General features: G+C 50.1%; 1 protein-coding gene across 1 annotated transcript in view; it reads right to left on the bottom strand.

Moving 5' to 3' along the window:
- Positions 1–25853, bottom strand: part of tm6sf2b (transmembrane 6 superfamily member 2b) — a 31328-nt gene extending 5475 nt beyond the window's left edge. Inside the window, exons 1-8 of the mRNA XM_072482358.1 lie at positions 25593–25853; positions 23048–23151; positions 10515–10612; positions 9102–9205; positions 8339–8421; positions 7685–7809; positions 5574–5675; positions 1653–1745 (exon numbers count right to left, since the gene is read on the bottom strand). Of these exons, the coding sequence (XP_072338459.1) occupies positions 1653–1745; positions 5574–5675; positions 7685–7809; positions 8339–8421; positions 9102–9205; positions 10515–10612; positions 23048–23151; positions 25593–25684 (801 nt within the window). The 5' untranslated portion in view covers positions 25685–25853. The remainder of the gene's footprint in view (positions 1–1652; positions 1746–5573; positions 5676–7684; positions 7810–8338; positions 8422–9101; positions 9206–10514; positions 10613–23047; positions 23152–25592) is intronic.

Consider the following 25853-nt stretch of genomic DNA (forward strand, 5'->3'; position numbering starts at 1 on the left):
CGCAGGACATTTAAAAAACTTCAGCTCATGACAGTTAGACAGACCTTGTCCATTCCATGAATTCATTACTCCCATACTGTGGACTCGGGCTTTGCAAAAGCCACAATGGGGTCTGGTTCACCTCAGCACGAACTTCAAATGGTCCTGCTGAGTTCAAGTTTCCCTCCTGTGCGAATCACACCCCAACACACTTCCCCCAACCAGCAGAAATTGTGTGTGTATATGAGTGTGTGTGCGAGTGTGTGAGAGTGCGTGTGTGTATGTTTGAGAGAATATGTGCGAGTGCGCATGTGAGAGTATGTGTGCGAGAGTTTGTGTATGTGCGAGTGCGAGAGTGTGCGCGCGAGAGCGTGTGCGCAAGAGTGTGCATGCACGAGCGTGCAAGCGAGTGAGTGTCCAGCCGGTGGAAGTGCCTGATGCACAATAGGCGTACACCAGCAGCAGAAAAACAACTTGCATTTATATAGCATTTCACAGAAGTGATAAAGAAACAAATTTTAACAGTGAGCTATATAAAGCAATATTAGAACACATGGTTAGCACTGTTGCCTCACAGCACCAGGTTCCCGGGTTCAATTCTGACCTTGGGTGACTGTCTATGTGGAGTTTGCACTTTCTCCCAGTGTCTGCGTGGGTTTCCTCCGGGGGCTCCGGTTTCCTCCCACAGTCCAAAAATGTGCAGGTCTGGCCATGCTAAGTTGTCCCGTAGTGTCCAAAGGTTAGTTGGGGTTACAGGGTTGCGGGGATGGGGTGGGCCTAGGTAGTGTGCTCTTTCAGAGGGTCGGTGCAGACCCGATGGGTCGAATGGCCTTTTTCTGCACCGTAGAGGTTCTATGATTCTATGAGATGATCAAAGGCTTGGTCAAAGAGGGTTTTCAGGCGTATCTAAAATAAAGAAAGCGAGGTAGAGAACAAAGAACAAAGAACAAAGAAATGTACAGCACAGGAACAGGCCCTTCGGCCCTCCAAGCCCGTGCCGACCATGCTGCCCGACTAAACTACAATCTTCTACACTTCCTGGGTCCGTATCCCTCTATTCCCATCCTATTCATGTATTTGTCAAGATGCCCCTTAAATGTCACTATCGTCCCTGCTTCCACCACCTCCTCCGGTAGCGAGTTCCAGGCACCCACTACCCTCTGTGTAAAAAACTTGCCTCGTACATCTACTCTAAACCTTGCCCCTCCCACCTTAAACCTATGCCCCCTAGTAATTGACCCCTCTACCCCGGGGAAAAGCCTCTGACTGTCCACTCTGTCTATGGCCCTCATAATTTTGTAGACCTCTATCAGGTCACCCCTCAACCTCCTTCGTTCCAGTGAGAACGAGTTTATTCAACCGCAAGAGAGAGGTTTAGGGAGGGATTTCCAGAGTTCAGGGTCCAGGCCACCAATGATGGAGAGATTAAAATCAGGGATGCACAAGAGACCGGAATTGGAGGTACACAGATATCTGGACAGTTCTCGGGCTGGAGGACATGTCCAGAGATGGGGAGGGGCGAGGTCATGGACGGATTTAAACATGTGAATTGAGATTTTAAAACCATAGCTTTGGCATACTGTAGAGATCAACCTATCAGAGACTCCACCCACCCATTTGGTCTTCCCCCCACACCCCATGTATACTCTACCCCATTGCAGTCAACCACTTGCCTGAATCTTGGGATACATCACTGGGTCCAACAGGTACGGCTCCTGATCAAAAGCGTAGGTGTCACAAGTTTCGAAGGAACACTCGAGGGCAATCTAAATCAGACAATTATAGATCACAAGCAAATCCCAATTACACCAAACATGCTCTGACTGTTGTTGGGGTGGGTGGGTGGGTGATCTTTAATCTAACTCTCACTACGCAGGAAACCCGTTGGGTCAGGTTTTACATTCTGCTCAGAGTAACCCTGCACAATCTCTACATTGTAGACAATGGATTGTATTTTTAGCAATCCGGAGGTCCAGGCAAATGTTCTCGAAACAGGGGCTCAAATCCCACAACGGCAGCTGGTGGGATTTAAATTAAATTAATAAACTCTGGAATTAGTCTCAGTGATGGAGACCATGAAACTCTCATCGATTGTTGGGAAAGCCCCATCTGGTTCACTAACGCCCTTTAGGGAAGGAAATCTGCCGTCCTTACCCGGTCTGGCCTACATGTGACTCCAGACCCACAGCAATGTGGTTCACTCCTAACTACTCTCAGAAAAGGCCGAGCAAAACCACTCAGTTCAAGGGCAATTGGGGGGGGGGGGGGGGGGGCAACAAACTCTGCCCCTTCCAGTGACCCCCCACATCCCATGAAGGAATAAATTCAAGGGTGGCATGGTGGCGCAGTGGTTAGCACGGCTGCCTCAGGGCGCCGAGGATCCGGGTTCAATCCCGGCCCTGGGTCACTCCATGCGGAGTTTGCACATTCTCCCCATGTCTGCGTGGGTCTCACCCCCACAACCATTGGATCATCCATGCTAAATTGCCCCTTAATTGGAAAAAAAAATAATATCAGCCTGGGCGGTGAGTCTGGTGGTTGCACTCCGAGGGCCTTGCCTTACTACCAACATCCACGTCCCAGGTCACTGGATAGCAAGCAGTTATCAAAGATTCCTCAAAATGTGGTTGAACGAGCTCGGGTAACTCACGGTGCAATTGCCAGCAAGTCTGATCTGCTTTTTCAAATGAGTCATTGTCCGAACCAAGGTAAACATTTCACTGGAAATTAAATCAAACACACAGAGTTGTCCGAGAATGGGGACTTAAAGAATAGTTCACAAGCTAGACTCAGAAAATAGTTAGAGCAACTTCTCACACCTTCAGGATATTTTCATTTGTTTTATGCTCCTGGTGGTTCAGAGATGATTGGGGGTAAGTCCACGATGTTCTTCTTCCAATAACATTATGAGATTTTTAAGATCAACCTCAGGGGGCAGGTGGAACCTCAGCTGAATTTTAAATCTAAAGATTGTAGTTCTGACAGTGCGGCACTCCCACAGTACTGATCCTCTGACAGTGCGGCGCTCCCAAAGCACTGACCCCCCAACAGCGCAGCACTCCCACAGTACTGATCCTCTGACAGTGCGGCGCTCCCAAAGCACTGACCCCCCCAACAGTGTAGCTCTCCTTCAGTACTGACACCCCAACAGTGTAGCTCTCCCTCAGTATTGACCCTCCAACAGTGCAGCGCTCCCAAAGCACTGACCCCCCAACAGTGCAGCACTCCCACAGTACTGATCCTCTGACAGTGCGGCGCTCCCAAAGCACTGACCCCCCCAACAGTGTAGCTCTCCTTCAGTACTGACACCCCAACAGTGTAGCTCTCCCTCAGTACTGACCCTCCGACAGTGCAGCGCTCCCAAAGCACTGACCCCCCCAACAGTGTAGCACACCCACAGTACTGGCCCTCTGACAGTGCAGCACTCCCTCAGTACTAATCCACAGACAGTGCAGCGCTCCCTCAGCACTGACCCTCTGACAGTGCAGCTCTCCCTCAGTACTGGCCCTCTGACAGTGCAGCACTCCCTCAGTACTGACCCTCTGACAATGCAGCACTCCCACAGTACTGACCCTCTGACAGTGCGGCGCTCCCAAAGCACTGACCCCCCCAACAGTGCAGCACTCCCACAGTACTGACCCAACAGTGTAGCTCTCCTTCAGTACTGACCCTCCGACAGTGCAGCGCTCCCAAAGCACTGACCCCCCAACAGTGTAGCACACCCACAGTACTGGCCCTCTGACAGTGCAGCACTCCCTCAGTACTGACCCTCTGACAGTGCAGCACTCCCTCAGTACTGACCCTCTGACAGTGCAGCACTCCCTCAGTACTGACCCTCTGACAGTGCAGCACACCCACAGTACTGGCCCTCTGACAGTGCAGCACTCCCTCAGTACTAATCCTCTGACAGTGCAGCGCTCCCTCAGTACTGACCCTCTGACAGTGCAGCACTCCCTCAGTACTGACCCTCTGACAGTGTAGCACTCCCTCAGTACTCACTCTCTGACAGTGCAGCACTCCCTCAGTACTGACCCAACAGTGTAGTTCTCCCTCAGTACTGACCCTCTGACAGTGCAGCACTCCCTCAGTATTAACCCTCTGACAGTGCAGCACTCCCTCATGGTACCATCGTGGTTAGCACAGTTGCTTCACAGTTCCAGGGTCCGAGGTTCAATTGTCGGCTTGGGTCACTGTCTGTGCGGAGTTTTCACTTTCTCCCCGTGTGTGCGTGGGTTTCCTCCGGGTGCTCCGGTTTCCTCCCACAATCCAAAAATGTACAGGTTCGGTGGATTGGCTGTGCTAAATTGCCCTTAGTGCTTCAAAACGTTTTGGTTGGGTTGGGTGGGGTTACTGGGTTATGAGGATAGTGCGGGGATGTGGGCTTAGGTGGGGTTCTCTTTCCAAGGGCTGGTGTAGACTCGATGGGCCGAATAGCCTCCTTCTTCCTCCAACAATATCGCACTCCCTCAGTACGACCCTCTGACAGTGCAGCACTCCCTCAGTACTGACCCTCCAACAATATCGCACTCCCTCAGTACTGACCCTCTGACAGTGCAGCACTCCTTCAGTACTGACCCTCTGACAGTGCAGCACTCCCTCAGTACTGACCCTCCAACAATATCGCACTCCCTCAGTACTGACCCTCTGACAGTGCAGCACTCCCTCAGTACTGACCCTCCAACAATATCGCACTCCCTCAGTACTGAACCTCTGACAGTGCAGCACTCCTTCAGTACTGGCCCTCTGACAGTGCAGAACTCCCTCAGTACTGACCCTCTAACAATGCAGCACTCCCTCAGTACTGACCTTCCCACAGTGCATCACTCCCTCAGTACTGACCCTCTGACAGTGCAGCACTCCCTCAGTACTGACCCTCTGACAGTGCAGCACTCCCTCAGTACTGACCCTCTGACAGTGCAGCACTCCCTCAGTACTGACCTTCCCACAGTGCATCACTCCCTCAGTACTGACCCTCTGACAGTGCAGCACTCCCTCAGTACTGACCCTCTGCCAGTGTGGCACTCCCTCAGTACTGACCCTCTGCAGTGCAGCACTCCCTCAGTACTGACCCTCTGACAGTGCGGCACTCCCTCAGTACTGACCCTCTGCAGTGCAGCACTCCCTCAGTACTGACCCTCTGACAGTGCAGCACTCCCTCAGTACTGACCCTCTGACAGTGCAGCACTCCCTCAGTACTGACCCTCTGACAGTGCAGCACTCCCTCAGTACTGACCCTCTGACAGTGCAGCACTCCCTCAGTACTGACCTTCCCACAGTGCAACATCCCATCAGTTTAGGATTTTGGGCCAAATGTCTGCAGCGGACTTGAACCCACCGTCCTCTGAGTAGAACTGAGGATGCTGCTCATTGAAAAATGGTAACAGAGGAGGTGGAACGACGCTGTGTTTGTTGACAGACTTGAAGTTTGTCCTCAGGAGCTCCAACCAGAACACACCCTGAAAAACTGAAATGATCTTGTATTTCAGAGTTGGAAACATTAAGGGGAGAGTGGACTTCAAAGGGCGAATCAAACAGTGTCAGTCCAGCCAGCCAAACAAGTCTGATCCCAGGTCCTTTATTGGGCCGTAACTTACAAAGCCCCTGAAGACAGTGAAGGCAGCAGCAATCAGCAGGTAAACGATGAAGCCCAGATCCAGGGGGCGTCGGTACAACCACTTGCTCTGTTCCATGGCAATCTGAGAAAATAGCGACAGCACAATCCTCAATAAATAGTCAATCCAGATTATTCACCTCACACGACGGAACATAATCAATTGCAAAAGAAAACCTGCAGATTTTACATTGACGAACAATAATCAGCTAATAGTCTTATTAAATAAAATAATATAGTGAATAATTAATCTGTAGCGAATCAAGAATAACAGCCAGTTAATAGCAAGGTATAAATATTCGTTAATAAGTCACCATTACAAGAACACCCTACATTATAACTGTTTAAATACGAAGCTCCCTCTACACTGTCTCAAACAAACATTCCCAGCATGGGGTTAGAAACAGAGTAAAGCTCCCTCTACACTGTCCCCATCAAACACTCCCAGGACAGGTACAGCACGGGGTTAGATACAGAGTAAAGCTTCCGCTACACTGTCCCCATCAAACACTCCCAGGACAGGTACCGCACGGGGTTAGATACAGAGTAAAGCTCCCTCTACACTGTCCCCATCAAACACTCCCAGGACAGGTACAGCACAGGGTTAGATACAGAGTAAAGCTTCCTCTACACTGTCCCCATTAAACACTCCCAGGACAGGTACAGCACAAGGTTAGATACAGAGTAAAGCTCCCTCTACGCTGTCCCCATCAAACACACCCAGGGCAGGTACTGTACAGGGTTAGATACAGAGTAAAGCTTCCTCTACACTGCCTTCATTGGTAGGGAATATACAACAAATGGTAGAACCCTCAAGAGTATTGAAAGTCAGAGAGATCGAGGTGTACAGGTCCACAGGTCACTGAAAGGGGCAACACAGGTGGAGAAGGTAGTCAAGAAGGCATACGGCATGCTTGCCTTCATTGGCCGGGGATTGAGTATAAGAATTGGCAAGTCATGTTGCAGCCGTATAGAACCTTAGTTAGGCCACACTTGGAGTATAGTGTTCAATTCTGGTCGCCACACTACCAGAAGGATGTGGAGGCTTTCGAGTGGGTGCAGAAGAGATTTACCAGGATGTTGCCTGGTATGGAGGACATTAGCTATGAGGAGCGGTTGAATAAACTTGGTTTGTTCTCACTGGAACGATGGAGGTTGAGGGGCGACCTGATAGAAGTCTACAAAATTATGAGGGGCATAGACAGAGTGGATAGTCAGAGGCTTTTTCCCAGGGTAGCGGGGTCAATTAATGGGGGCATAGGTTTAAGGTGCGAGGGGCAAGGTTTAGAGGAGATGTACGAGGCAAGTTTTTTTACACAGAGGGTAGTGGGTGCCTGGAACTCGCTGCCGGAGGTGGTGGAAGCAGGGACGATAGTGACATTTAAGGGGCATCTCGACAAATACATGAATAGGATGGGAATAGAGGGATACGGACCCAGGAAGTGTAGAAGATTTTAGTTTAGATGGGCAGCATGGGCGGCATGGTCTTGGAGGGCCGAAGGGCCTGTTCCTGTGCTGTACTTTTCTTTGTTCTTTGTTCATCAAACACTCCCAGCACAGGAACAGCACAGGGTTAGATACAAAGTAAAGCTCCCTCTACACTGGCCCCATCCAACACTCCCAGTACAGGTACAGCACATGGTTAGATACAGAGTAAAGCTCCCTCTACACTGTCCCCATCAAACACTCCAGGACAGGTACAGCACGGGGTTCGATACAAAGTAAAGCTCCCTCTACACTGGCCTCACCAAACACTCCCAGGACAGGTACAACACGGGGTTAGATACAGAGTAAAGCTCCCTCTACATTGTCCCCATCAAACACTCCCAGGACAGGTACAGCACAGGGTAAGATACAGAGTAAAGCTCCCTCTACACTGTCACCATCAAGCACTCCCAGGACAGACACAGCACGGGGTTAGGTACAGAGTAAAGCTCCCTTTGCACTGTCCCCATCAAACACTCCCAGGGCAGGCACAGTACAGGGTTAAATATAGAATAAAGCTCCCTCAATGTGACTCAGGCCTGTTAATATCCTTCGCTCTCAGAGTAATTAGTGGTCTGATATATCCAGGTTATTCCAGATGCTCCTTACCTGGTCCGCCATCATTCGTGGCAATGCTTTGGGCATCCCATAGATTTTCTTTCCAGCCCAAATTGGGATCAACACATAAGGAATATTCAGCAGGAAGGCAGGGCGGATTTCAGTTCCAAATTTACCTTCATGATTGAATACAAAAATGATAGGCTAAGCTTCTGACAAACAAAAATCGGTCATGTTGTTCCCTTTGTAAATCATTGCTCTTTGCTTCATTGTTAAAATATTATTTTCACAAGAGGTTAGGTGGAGATTCCAACCATTTCAATCCAATTTCTGAATAAAACACTTCCAGGGCAGGTACACAATGGGGTGAGATACAGAATAAATCTCCCCCTATACTCTTTCGGTGGATATTATATGATCACAGTACGTTTTTGCGGCATTAGGATTATCACTTAACCTTATGTTTCTTTCCACCTTTAAAAAGCTTCTACTAATCTGCCATTTCGACCAAGCTATTGTCATTTGCCTTCGTGTCTCCTTATGTGGCTCAGTGTCAAACTTTGCATCATTATGCTCCTGTGAAGTATTTGGGGTGTTATCTATATGTACGATGTTGTGATTTATTCACATTCTTGCTCCCGTATTGTTTCTCCCTGTTCGGTGTAAGTTTCCTGGGAATAATCTCAATCATCGACAGTCGCTTACCTACAACGGTTCCAAGTAAGAGGGTGACGAGACTAATGAGCACGGATCCCAGCCAGTAAAGGCCAACAGTTCGGTAACTCCACCTGTGGGTGAAATCACAAGGTTTTGTGATCATGTGGTACATTCGTCCTGTTATGTAGAATACATTCGTCCTGTTATGTATAATACGTACATTCGTCCTGTTATGTATAATACGTACATTCGTCCTGTTATGTAGAATACATTCCGGCTGGTTCCGCGTCACGTGATGTGTGGTGACATCAGCAGAATGTTTGTGGAGGCTTTGAGCAGATCACCACCTTTTACTGTCTGAGCAACACCAGGGCCTGGTTTAGCACAGTGGGCTAAACAGCTGCCTTGTAATGCAGAACAAGGCCAGCAGTGCATGTTCAATTCCTGTGACGGCCTCCCCGAACAGGCGCTGGAAAGTGGCGACTAGGGGCTTTTCAGAGTAACTTCATTGAAGCCTACTTGTGACAATAAGCGATTATTATTATTAATATTAATAAACCTCTTATCGTGTTTCACAAGCATCTCCATACCATTTCTCTTTGTGGCAACTAAGAAATATAACACTTCCTCACGACAATTTGTTTCAGCTCCCAATACAAGCACAGTTCATGCAATTGGTTTTATGTTTGTTAACGTTCTAGTGAATCTGTGCTAGACCGTCTCCGAGGTCAGTCTCTCCTTCCAGAGATGTGGTGCCCTGAATTAAACATAGTGCTTCAGATAGAGTGTGAGCTGCTGTTTGATGCCTTACCTCAGGGTTATGGCTGCTATCATCATCAGATAGAGCGCATAATGGACTGTCCCATCCCAGTAACAGATCAGTATACCGTAAGCACTGCGGAGATACGGTTCCCCCTGTCAAAGGAGCAGAGCATCAGTACGAGCCATCGATCTCCACACTAATAACCATCCATCCATCTCCACTCTAACAACCGTCCATCCAACCCCAAACTCCGCCAGGTTACAACCATAAAAAGTTGATCAACTTTGATGAAACAGTAGAATGGAGGAAATCAACATGCTCAACACTGAGGCTTTGCCAACCAGTCATCAGCACACACGCTTCATCATGGCCAGCGTTTCACACCCCACCCCAACTGGGTCTAAACAGAACTGCTGATTGGAAATACATGCCTCAACATTCCTGGATTTGGGTAAGGGGAGGTCAGCCGGGTTCCACATTCCCCATCACTAACCTCCGGCCCCCTATAGACAGGACCTAGCTCTCCAGTGGCAAAGAGGCATTTTTACCCTTCCCACCTCCCTCACTGTCTCACCTCGCACAGGAGTGGATAAGCATTATCACCACGTCAAGGTACAGTCCCCAGGGAAGAGTTGCTATGGTTTATGGTGGGGTGGGGAGCTGAAATTGCATCAGGAGAAAGAGGAGTAAAGAAAGAACTAGCATTTGTATAGTGACTTTCACATCCACAAGATGTCTCACAGATAGATAATACGAAGCCTCAACCCCGTTTTACAGCTGATGAAGTACACATGGCCACAGGAGCCCAGTTAGCTCAGTTGGCTGGATGACTAACTAGTATGTGGCCAAAATATCACCACAAGTGCAGGTTCAATTCCCGCTCCAGCTGAGGTAGAGCTGGGACCGCCCCTGGGAATGGAAAGCAATGACAAACCACCACTGCCATAAACTGCCCAGGAAACAGCTCCAGGAGAAGCATCAACTGATAATGAGCCAACGACCTGTCTTTAGGCAGAGCTCTCATGAATGAATTGGGTAGAGTGACTGCGACACAGGAGGTTGCCATTTGGCCCATCAAGTTCACTGCTGTGGTGGAGGAAAGACAGCAGCGAATTGGTGCACAACAAGATCCCCAAAAACAGCAATCACCAGTTGTCGTGAGATGTGCATTGGTCAGAATTCCTGTGCTCTTTGAAATATTGGATCCATATGAGAAATCAGACGGGGTTTTGTTTCAACAACTCAACTGAAAAATGGTGCCCCCCCCCCCGCAGTACTGCAGCCGAGCACTAAAATGGATTATGGCCTCAAATCTCCTGAGTAGAGGGAAGGTTTGAATTGTGTATGGGGCCCATGGGGGATTGACTGAACCAACAGAGAAATGGACTGAATAGCAGCAGGGGATCGAGAGAGTTCAACAAAATGCTCTCCAGCATCAGTAACAGAGAATTCTGAAGTTACCTCCTTCAAGTAAAATCCCATGAATCCTTTGATGTAGCCATCCTGTTCCAGGGAGATAACTAAATCGATCACACTTGTGAATGAGAACACTGCGAAGGCTGCAACAAAAGGTAAGAAGTTATTCAATACTCCAAGTCACACCATTCCACTTCATGTTCCTCTTCGGATGACAGAGTGGATGGTAAGGGAGGTGGTGTAGCTCTGTTATTTAAGGATGACATCCGGGCAATAGTAAGGGTTGACATCGGTGCTATGGAGGATAAGGTTGAATCCATTTGGGTGGAAATCAGGAATAGTAAGGCCAAAAAGTCACTGATAGGGGTAGTCTATAGGCCACCAAATAGTAACATTATGGGGACAGGCAACAAACAAAGAAATAACTGATGCATGTAGAAATGGTACAGCAGTTATCATGGGGGATTTTAATCTACATGTCGATTGGTTTAACCAGGTCGGTCAAGGAAGCCTTGAGGAGGAGTTTACAGAATGTATCCGTGATAGTTTCCTAGAACAGTATGTAATGGAACCTACGAGGGAACAAGCGGTCCTAGATCTGGTCCTGTGTAATGAGACAGGATTGATTAATGATCTCATAGTTAGGGATCCTCTCAGAAGGAGCAATCACAATATGGTGGAATTTAAAATACAGATGGAGGGTGAGAAGATAAAATCAAACACTAGTGTTTTGTGCTTAAACAAAGGAGATTACAATGGGATGAGAGAAAGCGAGCTAAGGTAGACTGGGAACAAAGACTTTATGGTGAAACAGTTGAGGAACAGTGGAGAACCTTCCAAGCAATTTTACACAGTGCTCAGCAAAGGTTTATACCAACAAAAAGGAAGGACGGTAGAAAGAGGGAAAATCGACCGTGGATATCTAAGGAAATAAGGGAGAGTATCAAATTGAAGGAAAAAGCATACAAAGTGACAAAGATCAGAGGGAGACTAGAAGACTGGGAAATCTTTAGGGGGCAACAGAAAGCTACTAAAAAAAAGCAATCAAGAAGAGTAAGATAGATTATGAGAGTAAACTTGCTCAGAATATAAAAACAGATAGTAAAAGTTTCTACAAATACATAAAACAAAAAAGAGTGGCTAAGGTAAATATTGGTCCTTTAGAGGATGAGAAGGGAGATTTAATAATGAGAGATGAGGAAATGGCTGAGGAACTGAACAGGTTTTTTGGGTCGGTCTTCACAGTGGAAAACACAAATAACGGCGGCGATTCTCCGATATGGAGGCCAAGTGTTCGCGCCGTTGTGAACGCCGTCGCGTTTCACGACGGCGCGAACAGGGCTTGGGCACGACCTATTCTGGCCCGCACAGGGGGCCAGCACGGCGCTGGAGCGGTTCACGCCGCTCCAGCGTCCTTACGCGGTGCCAAACGGGCACCGCGCCAACCCGCGCATGCGCAGTTGGGCCACGCCATCCTGCGCATGCGCGGGGAACGTCTTACGCACGGCGCCCCCTCACCAACATGGCGCCGGTGTTCTGGGGCCGCGTGTGGAAGGAGGTAGGCCCGGGGGGGGGGGGGGGGGAGGCCGGCCCGCCGATTGGTGGGCCCCGATCGCAGGCCAGACCCCATTGGAGGCCACCCCGGTGAAGGAGCCCCCTTCCCTCCCCCACAGGCCGCCCCCCCAGCGTTCCCGCCGGCAGGAGCCTGTCGTTTCGTAGCGGCCGCTCGGCCCATCCGGGCCGGAGAATCGCCGCTCGCCGGTTCTCCGAGCGGCCCGGTGCGAATTGCGCGCTGCTGGTTACCGTGGTGTGGGAGAATCGCGTGTGGGGGTCGGGGCAGCGTGGCGCGATTCGCACGGCACCCCGGCTATTCTCCCACCCGGCATGGGGGGGGGGGGGGGGGGGGGGAGAATAGCGCCCCATATGCCAGTGACTGATGGAAATGAGGCTATGACAGGTGAGGACCTTGAGAGGATTGTTATCACTAAGGAGGTAGTGATGGGCAAGCTAATAGGGCTAAAGGTAGACAGGTCTCCTGGCCCCGATGGAATGCACCCCAGAGTGCTAAAAGAGATGGCTAGGGAAATTGCAAATGCACTAGTGATAATTTACCAAACTTCACAGGACTCTGGGGTGGTCCCGGCGGATTGGAAATTAGCAAACATGACACCATTGTTTAAAAAAGGAGGTAGGCAGAAAGTGGGTAATTATAGGCCAGTGAGTTTAACTTCTGTAGTAGGGAAGATGCTGGAATCTATCATCAAGGAAGAAATAGCGAGGCATCTGGATGGAAATTGTCCCATTGGGCGGACGCAGCATGGGTTCATAAAGGGCAGGTCGTGCCTAACTAATTTAGTGGGATTTGTTGAGGACATTACCAGTGCGGTAGATAAGGGGGAGCCCATGGATGTGGTATATCTGGATTTCCAGAAAGGTTTTGACAAGGTGCCACACAAAAAGTTGCTGCATAAGATAAAGATGCATGGCATTAAAGGTAAAGTAGTAGCATGGATAGAGGATTGGTTAATTAATAGAAAGCAAAGAGTGAGGCTTAATGGGTGTTTCTCTGGTTGGCAATCAGTAGCTAGTGGTGTCCCTCAGGGATCAGTATTGGGCCCACAATTGTTCACAATTTACATAGATGATTTGGAATTGGGGACCAAGTGCAATGTGTCCAAGTTTGCAGACGACACTAAGATGAGTGGTAAAGCAAAAAGTGCAGAGGATACCGGAAGTCTGCAGAGGGATTTGGATAGATTAAGTGAATGGGCTAGGGTCTGGCAGATGGAATACAATGTTGACACATGTGAGGTTATCCATTTTGGTAGAAATAACAGCAAAAGGGATTATTATTCAAATGATAAAATATTAAAACATGCTACTGTGCAGAGAGACCTGGGTGTGCTAGTGCATGAGTCGCATAAAATTGGTTTGCAGGTGCAACAGGTGATTAAGAAGACAAATGGAGTTTTGTCCTTCATTGCTAGAGGGATGGAGTTTAAGACTAGGGATTTATGCTGCAATTGTATAAGGTGTTTTTGCGGCCACACCTGGAGTATTGTGTTCAGTTTTGGTCTTCTTACCTAAGAAAGGACATACTGGCGCTGGAGGGTGTGCAGAGGAGATTCACTAGGTTAATCCCAGAGCTGAAGGGGTGGGATTATGAGGAGAGGTTGAGTAGACTGGGACTGTACTCGTTGGAATTTAGAAGGATGCGGGGAGATCTTATAGAAACATATAAAATTATGAAGGGAATAGATAGGATAGATGCGAGCAGGTTGTTTTCACTGGCGGGTGAAAGCAGAACTAGGGGGCAAAGCCTCAAAATAAGGGGAAGTAGATTTAGGACTGAGTTTAGGAGGAACTTCTTTACCCAAAGGGTTGTGAATCTATGGAATTCCTTGCCCAGTGAAGCAGTAGAGGCTCCTTCATTAAATGTTTTTAAGATAAAGATAGATAGTTTTTTGAAGAATAAAGGGTTATGGTGTTCGGGCCGGAAAGTGGAGCTGAGTCCACAAAAGATCAGCCATGATCTCATTGAATGGCGGAGCAGGCTCGAAGGGCCAGATGGCCTACTCCTGCTCCTAGTTCTTATGTTACTCTGCATCATGTCACTCCCTGCTCCACTCCACTCCACTCCATTCCACTTGCATGTTAACCTCCCCCCTAAAACGCCCTCCCCTAGCATAGTATCCCCCATGCCAACATGAATTTGATTGGCATGACATTAATTAGTCCCTATTAGGTTATAGGGGTCTACAGCATAGAAAAGACCCTTCAGCCCATCGGGTTTGTGTCAGTCAAAATCAAACACCCAAGTATTCTCATCCCATTTTCCAGCTATTGGCCCATAGCCTTGTATGCTTTGGCATCGCAAGTACACATCTAAATGTTATGAAGGTCTCTGCCTCCACTACCCTTTCAGGCAGCAAGTTCCAAACTCCCACCACCCTCTGGGTGAAAATGTTTTCCTCACATCCCCTCTAAACCTCCTGCCGTTTACCATAAACCTTTGACCCCCTGGTCATTGATCCCTCCACCAAGGGGAAAAGTTTCTTCCTGTCTACTCTATCGATGCCCCTCATAATTTTACACATCTCGATTACATCCCCCGTCAGTCTCCTCAGCTCCAAGGAAAACAACCCCAGTCTATCCAATCTCTCTTACCAGCCAACATCCTGGTAAACAGACCAGAACCTATGTGTATGATTAGCTGGCCCACGAGAGCAAAGCCCACACTTATCCTCAAACCAAGGGGACAAAAAGCTCATCCTAGCGCTGGTCAAGTGTGTCCTATGCAAAACCTTGAATTGAATCATGCGCAGCCAGGCACATGAAGACGTGAAATTGACCCTGTGAAGAGCCTCACTTCACACCTCACCATGAAGAATGGGACCCAATTCACCCTCCCATGTCATTCTCACACCGCTCCACGGATCAGAATCCGTTGCAATGATATGGTCATATATGTCCGAAATAGACCCCCCACTGGGTCCAGCCAAAGACAGAATCTTCTTCAACAGAGAAGAGGGTGGTGCCAAAGGAAAAGAGGAAAAAGCTTTGCGTGGGAAATTGCGAATTTGAAAATACCTGAAAAGACTAGAAGTGGGCGGTTCAAATTTTTCAGCTAACTCCTTGATACCAGTAAACCTCCCCTCCACGAATAGGTCCCCAAACCTCTCCAGATCTTCCTCTCCCAAGACTTAAATGTCGACTCCAAACCAGCTGGTAGGGAAAGATGATTGTTACAAATGGGGTGAAATGAAGACAGGGAAAGGAACTTGAAATGCTGCCTAAACTGCTTCCAAATTCTCAGGGAGGACACCACCACTGGATTCAGTGAAAGTCTAACAGGGCAAAAGGCAACGGTGCAGTAACTATTGCACAGACTACAGGGGCTCGCTTCCATTTGTCCCCATATAGATCTGGGATCGCCAAGCCACAACAATATTTTCTGAATATTGGCTACCCAATTGTAAAACAACAAATTGGATAGGGCCAAGCCCCTGATTGCCTATCTCTATCGAACAACACACCACGGATTCTGGGCCTCCTACCTGCCCAAATAAAGGAAGATATCAATTTGTTGATCTTACAAAAAAAGATTTGCAGTGGGAAACGGGGAGACACTGAAAGAAGGATACAAATCCCGAGAGCACGTTCATTTTAATAGTCTGAACTGTTAGAGGAAGGTCGGTCAGCAGCTGCAGCAACCTTGGGGGGGGGGGGGCCTTCCTCCCAGTTGGGCCTTCCTCCCAAGGGGAAACACTCACTCTTGTTCAAGCTCAAGTTGTACCCAGAAAAGGAGACAAAAATGCTCGGCAGCCTCATTACATCGTCCATGGAGGGTACTGGGTCCGTAATATAGAGAAGTAGGTCAACCACATAAAGCGACACCCGATGCTCTACCCCTCCCCCGATTTGTCCCCTCCACGTAACAGAGGGCCTCAGCGCTATAGTAAGTGACTCTATTGCCAAAGCAAACAAGTACAGGGACAGTGAACGGTCCTGCCTCATGCCCCTGTTCAACGGAAAATAACCAGAGCTCAGGGCATTCCTACGAACACTTGCAGTGGGGCCTTTATACAATCGACAAATCCAATAAACAAAACCTCCCAAGAATCTCCAATAAGTGCTCCCAATCCACTCTATCAAATGCCCTTTTGGCATCCAGAGAAACAATCACCTCTGGTTTGGGCACCGAAGAGGTGAAAAGAACAACATTTATCTGGCGACATTTATTGGCCGACAATTGTCGACCCTTCACGAAACCCGTCTGATCCTCCGAGATTATATTTGGGAGACAAGATTCCAGTCAAAGCGCCAGCACCCGATATCCAGGATTCATTGGAATTGTTGGTCCCAGCTATTTTTTGATTGGCCCTGTACTTGTGTGGTAGTCACCACTGATGTATATATTGTATATAGAGGATGTCGATGTAGGTGCTTTATGGTAAGGCCCTGTACTACAGGTACGGGGGTAGTTCCCTTCCTGCTGGCTCCGCCCAGTAGGCGGAGTATAAATATGTGTGCTCCCGTACAGCAGCCATTTCGCTAGCTGCTGTAGGAGGACACACATCTTAGTGTGATAAAGCCTCGATTGCATCCAACTCTCGTCTTTGTGTAATTGATCTTGCATCAATTTATTACACTAAGTTTTCAGAAGATGGACCTCCGCATCAAGCCGGATCGCCTGCAGCTGGATCCGCAATCAGACAATGCCAAAAAGGACTTTGAACATTGGCTAGCCTGTTTCGAAGCGTACATCAAGTCTGCGCCAGAACCAATTACAGAAGCTCAGAAGATTCAGACCCTCTACACGCGGCTGAGCTCCAAAGTCTTTCCACTTATCCAGGACGCGCCGACCTACGCAGACGCCATGGCAGCGGACTAACACGCTCTACGCCAGACATATCCTCTCTACTCGTCGTCAACTTCCTGGTGAGTCAGTAGAAGATTTCTGGCGTGCCCTGATTCCCCTAGCTAGAGACTGTGACTGTCAGGCAGTCTTGGCCACGGAACACTCGAACTTGCTCATGAGAGACGCTTTTGTTATGGGGATAGGGTCCAATTACATCCGCCAGCGCCTCTTAGGAGGGGCCACGCTCGACCTCGCGGAAACCAAAAAGCTAGCGCTCTCGCTTACGGTCACTTCGCGTAACATCCAGGCCTACGCCCTCGGCCGCGCGGCCCACCGCTCCTGCGCATTGTGGACTAAGCAGACGGCCGTCCCATCGGGGACCCCACTCAGCCAACCCAATGCCTGTGCCGCGCAGCTGCCAACCAACCCCGTGGGCCCCAAATGTTACTTCTGTGGGCAGTCCAAACACCCCCGACAGCACTGCCCGGCCCGGAGCGTCCTTTGCAAGGCCTGTGGCAAGAAGGGACACTTCGCTGCGGTGTGCCAGGCCCGCGCTGTCGCCACTATTGTTCCGACCCCCCCCCCCCCCACGCACGGACAGTGGGCACCACCACCTTCCCCTCCTCGGACCACGTGCGGCCCGTGGGCGCCGCCATCTTGTTCGACCCCCACCACGTGCGGCCCGTGGGCACCGCCAGCTTGTTCTCCCCAGGAATACGAGGCGCCGCCATCTTGTTTTCCCCACGACATGTGTGGCCCGTGGGCGCCGCCATCTTACCAGGACCAATGCCCGCCGGACACCTCATCGCCTGCCACCGTCAACAACCAGCCGCGTCTCGCCTCGGTCACGATTGACCAGTCTCGCCCACTCAACCTAGCAACTGCTTCTACCAACGTGAAGATCGATGGGCATGAAATCTCCTGCCTGCTGGACTCCGGGAGCACCGAGAGCTTCATTCATCCCGATACGGTAAGGCGCTGCGCCCTCGCGGTACACCCCGCCAAACAGCGAACCTTCCTGGCCTCCGCGTCCCACTCCGTAGCATAGCCACTCTCACTGTCCAGGGCGTGGAGTTCAGCGGCTTCTGCCTCTACGTCCTCCCAACCTCTGCGCTGCCTTGCTACTCGGCCTGGACTTCCAGTGCAACCTCCAGAGCCTAACACTAAAATTCGGCGGGCCCCTACCACCCCTCACTGTGTGCGGCCTCGCGACCCTAAAGGTCGACCCACCTTCCCTATTTGCAAACTTAACCCTGGATTGCAAACCTGTCGCCACCAGGAGCTTCGGGAAGGTGTCATCGAGGCCAGCAACAGCCCCTGGAGAGCCCAAGTGGTAGTTGCGAAAACTGGGGAGAAACACAGGATGGTCGTGGACTACAGCCAGGCCATCAATCAGTACACGCAGCCTGACGCGTACCCCCTCCCACGCATATCTGATATGGTCAATCAGATTGCACAGTACCGGGTCTTCTCAACTGTGGACCTGAAATCCGCCTACCACCAGCTCCCCATCCGTAAGGCGGACCGCCCATACACTGCCTTCGAGGCAGACGGCCGCCTTTACCACTATCTCAGGGTTCCCTTTGGCATCACCAACAGGGTCTCGGTTTTCCAACGGGAAATGGACCGAATGGTTGACCGGTACGGGCTGCGGGCCACTTTCCCGTACCTGGACAATGTCACCATCTGCGCCACGACCAGCAGGACCACGACGCCAACCTTGCCAAATTTCTCCACACCGCCACTCTCCTCAACCTAACTTATAACAAGGAGACGTGCGTGTACAGCACGAACCGCTTAGCCATCCTCGGCTATGTGGTCCAGAACGGAGTTCTGGAGCCCAATCCCGACCGCATGCGCCCCCTCATTGGCCTCCCCCCTCCCCCACTTCCCCAAAGCCCTCAAACGAAGCCTGGGTTCCCAGTGGGTCCCAAACTAAGCGGCCCACCCACTCATTCAATCCACTCTTTTTCCCCTCATGGCCGAGGCTCACCCGGCCTCCAACCGTACCAAGGCCAACATCGCCAAGGCCGCGATGCACGCGGTCGATGAGACGCTCCCCTTCCAAGTCGAAGGCGATGCATCAGACGTCGTTCTAGCCGCCGCCCTCAACCAGGCAGGCAGGCCCGTGACATTCTTTTCACGAACCCTACATGCATCCGAAATTCGGCATTCCTCCGTCGAAAAAGAGGCCCAAGCCATCGTTGAAGCTGTGCAGCATTGGAGGCATTACCTGGCCGGCAGGAGATTCACTCTCCTCACTGACCAACGGTCGGTAGCCTTCATGTTCAACAACACACAGCGGGGCAAGATCAAAAACGATAAAATCTTGAGGTGGAGGATCGAGCTCTCCACCTACAACTACGAGATTTTGTATCGCCCCAGCAAGCTCAACGAGCTCCCCGATGCCCTATCCCGAGGTACATGTGCCAGCGCTCAAGTGGACCGACTCCGGACTCTGCACGTCAACCTCTGTCACCAGGGGGTTACACGTTTGTACCATTTCATCAAGGCCCGAAACCTGCCCGACTCCATCGAGGAAGTCAGGGCTATCACCAGAGACTGCCAGGTCTGCGCGGAGAGCAAACTGCACTTCAACCGGCCAGACCGTGCGCGCCTGGTGAAGGCCTCCCGCCCCTTTGAACGCCTCAGCGTGGACTTCAAAGGGCCCCTCCCCTCCACCGACCGTAACACGTACTTCCTCAGTGTGGTCGATGAATATTCCAGATTCCCCTTCGCCATCCCATGCCCCGATATGACGTCTGCCACCGTCATCAAAGCCCTCAACACCATCTTCGCCCTGTTCGGCTTCCCTGCCTACGTCCACAGTGACCGGGGATCCTCATTCATGAGCGATGAGCTGCGTCAGTTCCTGCTCAACAGGGGTATCGCCTCGAACAGGACGACCAGCTACAACCCCCGGGGGAACGGGCAGGTGGAGAGGGAGAATGGGACGGTCTGGAGGGCTGTCCAGCTGGTCCTACAGTCCAGAAATCTCCCGGCCTCCCGCTGGCAGGAGGTCCTCCCCGACGCCCGGCACTCCATTCAGTCGCTACTGTGCACTGCGACCAATGAAACACCCCATGAACGTCTCTTTGCCTTCCCTAGGAGGTCCACCTCCGGGGTGTCGCTCCCGACTTGGCTCGCAGCTCCAGGACCCGTACTCCTCCGTAAACACGTATGACTCCACAAGGCGGACCCGTTGGTTGAGAGGGTACAGACACTCCACGCCAACCCACAGTACGCCTACGTAGCGTACCCCGACGGCCGCCAAGATACAGTCTCCCTCAGGGACCTGGCACCAGCTGGTTCCACACAGTCACACCCCCTCGGCCCGGTGCCACCCTCCCTTCCCCCGGCGCACCCAGCCGCAACCCCTGCCCAGGACAATCCATCTTCCCCCTGCCCACACCCGAGGATGAAGAGGATTTCGACATGCTCCCGGAGTCACCAAAGACCAAACCGACACCAGAATCGCCGCCATCACTGCGGCGCTCCCAACAGCAGATCAAGGCTCCGGATCGACTGAATCTGGAACACGATCTGGACTTTTAAAACATCATCCTTCTGTATATAATTCTCCTCCACCCCCGCTGGACTCAATTTTTTTTCTGTATTTTAAAACATCTACCTGTATATAGTTCTCCACCACCCCCGCCGGCCTCAATTTTAACAGGGGGTGAATGTGGTAGTCACCACTGATGTATATATTGTATCCAGAGGATGTCGGTGTAGGTGCTTTACGGTAAGGCCCTGTACTATAGGTACGGGGGTAGTTCCCTGCCTGCTGGCTCCGCCCAATAGGCGGAGTATAAATATGTGTGCTCCCTGTACAGCAGCCATTTTGCCAGCTGCTGTAGGAGGCCACACATCTTAGTGTAATAAAGCCTCGATTGCATCCAACTCTCGTCTTTGTGTAATTGATCGTGCATCAACTTGCATCCCACTGTTCTGTCACAGATGTACCTTAAGGTGTCTTCCCCCAGTCTACTTTGGCCAAATCAGATCTGATCTTACTAAAATCAGCCTTCGCCCAATTTTAAACTTTGATTTCAGGCCAATCCTTGTCCTTTTCCATAACAATCTTGAATCTAACAGAGTTATGATCACTGTCTGCAAAATGCTCCCCACAGATACTTCAACCACTTGCCCGACCTTATTACCTAAAATTAAGTCCAGAACCTCCCCCTCTCGTGTAGCACCTTCTTTGTACTGGCTTAAAAAGTTCTCCTGGATGCATTTTAAGAATTCTGCTCCCTCTGAACCTTTTACACTATGACTACCCCAGTTAATGTTGGGGAAGTTGAAGTGCCCCAACTATCACTACCCTATTACTTTTACCCTTCCCTGAAATTTGATGCATATCTACTCTTCTATTTCTCTCGGGCTGTTAGGGGGCCTTTAGGATACTCCCAGAAATGTGATTACTCCTTTTTGGTTTTTAGTTTCTACCCATATGGCTTCATTCGAAGAGCCTTTTAAGATGCCGTCCCTCCTTACTGCTGTAATTGATTCTCTGATCAAACGTGCCACACCCTCTTTTAGGGGCTGGTTTAGCACAGTGGGCTAAACAGCTGGCTTGTAATACAGAACAAGGCCAGCAGCACGGGTTCAATTCCCGTACCGGCCTCCCCGAACAGGCACCGGAATGTGGCAGCTAGGGGCTTTTCACAGTAACTTCATTGAAACATACTTGCGACAATAAATAATAATAATAAGTATTATTATTATTATTTACCTCCTTCCCTGTCTCGCCTGAAGATCCTATATCCTGGAATATTGAACTGCGAATCCTGCCCCTCTCTCAACCACGTCCCAGTGACAGCAATGACATCATACCCTCATGTTTTAATTTGTGCCCTCAACTCATCTGCCTTGTTAGTCAGACTCCTTGCATTAAAATCAATACCATCCAATCTTGCCAAATTCCCTTGTAACTTAAGTGGTCTAGAAATTCTATGACTTCCTGACTCACTTAATGTCTCTTCTAATTTTGGCTGTGCATCCATCCCTGCTGAACCTTCACTTGGGATCCCAGTCAATGGGAAGAAAACAACTCTTATCGGTATATATATAAATGTAGTATATATAAATGATTTGGAGGAAAATGTAACTGGTCTGATGTCGGAGGATACAGCAGGATTTAGATTGTCTGGAGACTTGGGCAGAGAGATGGCAGATGGAGTTTAATCCGGACAAATGTGAGGTAATGCATTTTGGAAGGTCTAATGCAGGTAGGGAATATACAGTGAATGGTAGAACCCTCAAGAGTATTGAAAGTCAAAGAGATCTAGGAGTACAGGTCCACAGGTCATTGAAAGGGGCAACACAGGTGGAGAAGGTAGTCAAGAAGGCATACGGCATGCTTGCCTTCATTGGCCGGGGCATTGAGTATAAGAATTGGCAAGTCATGTTGCAGCTGTATAGAACCTTAGTTAGGCCACACTTGGAGTATAGTGTTCAATTCTGGTCGCCACACTACCAGAAGGATGTGGAGGCTTTATAGAGGGTGCAGAAGAGATTTACCAGAATGTTGCCTGGTATGGAGGGCATTAGCTATGAGGAGCGATTGAATAAACTCGGTTTGTTCTCACTGGAACGAAGGAGGTTGAGGGGAGACCTGATAGAGGTATACAAAATTATGAGGGGCATAGACAGAGTGGATAGTCAGAGGCTTTTCCCCAGGGTAGAGGGGTCAATTACTAGGGGGCATAGGTTTAAGGTGAGAGGGGCAAGGTTTAGAGTAGATGTACGAGGCAAGTTTTTTACGCAGAGGGTAGTGGGTGCCTGGAACTCACTACCGGAGGAGGTAGTGGAAGCAGGGACGATAGGGACATTTAAGGGGCATCTTGACAAATATATGAATAGGATGGGAATAGAAGGATACGGACCCAGGAAGTGTAGAAGATTGTAGTTTAGTCGGGCAGCATGGTCGGCACGGGCTTGGAGGGCCGAAGGGCCTGTTCCTGTGCTGTACATTTCTTTGTTCTTTTGTTCTTTGGTGGTTACTCATATTTTTATGCCCTCCAGTTCAGTGGTCACAATTTATACCACCACTGTTCGTTGTTTATGGCCTCTCACTGTGGCTCACTGCTTCAATTTGTGGAGTTAAGCAGTTGGTTCAGATTCAGTTCTGCAGTTGGTGACACACCTTCAGAAACCAGATGAACCTCAGCCCTCTCCACGGGCGATCAAATCAACATTCCCCATCACTTACCGTAGAATAGGGGGTCCTTGGGGGGTGTTCCTATGACGAGCAGGTACAACACCAACAGCAGGCCAAGGAGAACTCCGGCACCAGCGTAAAACACCACCATAGGACTTTAAATGGAAAAAGGAGAAAGGAATTAATCACAAGGGCTCCAAAGGAGGTGACGGTAACTATTAGGAAAGGCTGAATAGGCCGTGAATTTCTTTTCTAAAAAAAAAGAGAAGGTTGAGGATTGACCTTTTTAAGATGATGGAAGGGTTTGAGAGGGTAGTCACAGAGAAGATGTTTCCATTTAATAGATACAAGATACTCACTAATAAATCAACTTCTTTACCCAGGGAGCGATGAGAATGGGCAATGCGGTCCTACAAGGAGTGGTTGAGGAGATTCGTACAAAGTAAACGTAAACGCGTGAAGGAGAAATGAATAGATCGAGGATGTGGTGATAGGGGGAGAAGATGAGAGTGTTAGGAGGAGGCTTGTGCGGAGCGGAAACACCGACATGGACCCCGGAACTGAATGGTTTTTATAGCTGTAAATTAAAATTTAATTCTAACCCAAATGGCTGCAGTGATTAGCAATAAAAATGCAGAGAGCCAACCTTCATCAGTTAAGATTCCCATTTCCACCATTCTTGGGTTTGTGGACATATTTCTAACTGTGACTTCAGATTACTGACAAAAATACATTAAAAATCGGGGCGGGACGGCAGCACAGTGGTTAGCACTGCTGCCTCACGGCACAGAGGCCCCGTGTACGATCCCGGCTCCGGGTCACTGTCTGAGTGGAATTTGCACGTTCTCCCCATGTCAGCGTGGGTCTCACCCCCACTACCCAAAAAGACGTGCAGATAGGTGGATTGGCCATGCTAAACTGGCCCTTAATTGGAAAAAAAAGGAACTGGATATTCTAAATTTATAAAAAAATAAAATAAGAGAAAAAATAATTAAAATTCTCGGGAATTAGCCAGGGTCGAGTCTAGTCCCATTCTGACTCCAGATTGGCATTAATCCGCAGATCATAGGCATCGGTCTGTGCTCAACAATGGAAAACTCAAGGGCGGCACAGTGGCGCAGTGGTTAGCACTGCTGCCTCACGACGCCGATGACCCAGGTTCGATCCCGGCCCCGTGGTCACTGTCCGTGAGAAATTTGCACATTCTCCCCGTGTCTGTGTGGGTCTCACCCCCATAACCCAAAAAGATGGGCAAGGTGGATTGGCCATTCTAAAATTGCCCCTTAATTGGGGGAAAAATATACAATTGGGTACTCTACATTTATTTTTAAAAATGGAAATCTCCAACTCTGAGCTCAAGGTATAAAGTCAAGACTGACATCAGAGTGCAAAGAGCGACTGTGACATTGCAGAATCTGCTGATAAGTGGAATTGGCTGTATGTACGTTGGAGAAAGGTGAGCACAGCTCTAACTGCCCACTCAATATGATTCAATTGCTTTCCCCTGACCACCTGCTCAAGGTAACCTGCTCAGCGTTTTGTCTAATTTGATGCACATATTCTTGCCCGGTTACATTCCTTAAATCTGTTGTAGTTACCACTGATATAGAACACCAAGGACACTATTGAACTCGTGGCTGGCACAGCAACACCAACTACTCTGACCTCTGACCTTGACTTGGCACGACAGGCTTTTACACATCCGTCTATTTTATTTTCTTCTCTCCCCCCCCCCACCCCCACCCCCCCACCCCCCCACCCCCCACCTCCGGAATGGACTCTCCCTGGGGTACAGGTCCCCCTCCTTTCCCAAAGGGCTGACCCTCACTGGGGTAGAAGTCCCCCTCCTCTTCTGAAGGTGCTGACTCTCATTGGGTACGGGTCCCCCTCCTCTCCTGAGGGTGCTGACTCTCACTGGGTACGGGTCCCCCTCCTCTCCTGAAGGTGCTGACTCTCACTGGGGTACGGGTCCCCCTCCTCTTCTGAAGGTGCTGACTCTCACTGGGGTACGGGTCCCCATCCTCTTCTGAAGGTGCTGACTCTCACTGGGTACGGGTCCCCCTCCTCTCCTGAAGGTGCTGACTCACAATGGGGTACGGGTCCCCCTCCTCTCCTGAAGGTGCTGACTCTCACTGGATATGGGTATCCCTCCTCTCCTGAGGGTGCTGACTCTCACTGGGTACGGGTCCCCTCCTCTCCTGAAGGTGCTGGCTCTCACTGGGGTACAGGGTCCCTCCTCTCCTGAAGGTGCTGTCTTTCACTGGGGTACAGTTCTTCTGAAGGTGCTGACTCTCACTGGGGTTGGGGTCTCTCCTCTCCTGAAGGTGCTGACTCTCACTGGGGTTGGGGTCTCTCCTCTCCTGAAGGTGCTGACTCTCACTGGGGTATGGGTCCCTCCTCTCCTTAAGGTGCTGACTCTCACTTGGGTACAGGGTCCCCCTCCTTTCCCGAGGGTGCCGACACCCACTGGGGTTGGGGTCTCCTCCTCTTTCCAATGCAGAGACGGACCCCTCCCCCAGTCTGCAACAACTGACCTGAATCAAATCCTTCCAGAGAGTGATTGTCAAATATCCCACCTTGCGGCTGCCAGTCTCACCTGTCCATGGCCGACACCCTGTTGAGCAGGAATGAGATGGGGATGGCGCTCAGGGACAGCAGGAAAGCCGCGGTTCCCGCTCCCACCCGCATCCTGCCGCTTGCCGATTGTCCCCGGTCCCGGGAATGGAGCTCGGGTTGTTCCAGCTCAGATTCCAGTCGCCGATTACCTGAGAGCAAAGGTCACAAAACATCAACACCGGCAAAGGGACAGACCTGGAAACACAGCAACCGGAAAAGACAAGAGCCGGGAACACCCATC

Source organism: Scyliorhinus torazame, chromosome 18 (genome assembly GCF_047496885.1).
Source record: "Scyliorhinus torazame isolate Kashiwa2021f chromosome 18, sScyTor2.1, whole genome shotgun sequence".
NCBI lineage: Eukaryota > Metazoa > Chordata > Chondrichthyes > Carcharhiniformes > Scyliorhinidae > Scyliorhinus > Scyliorhinus torazame.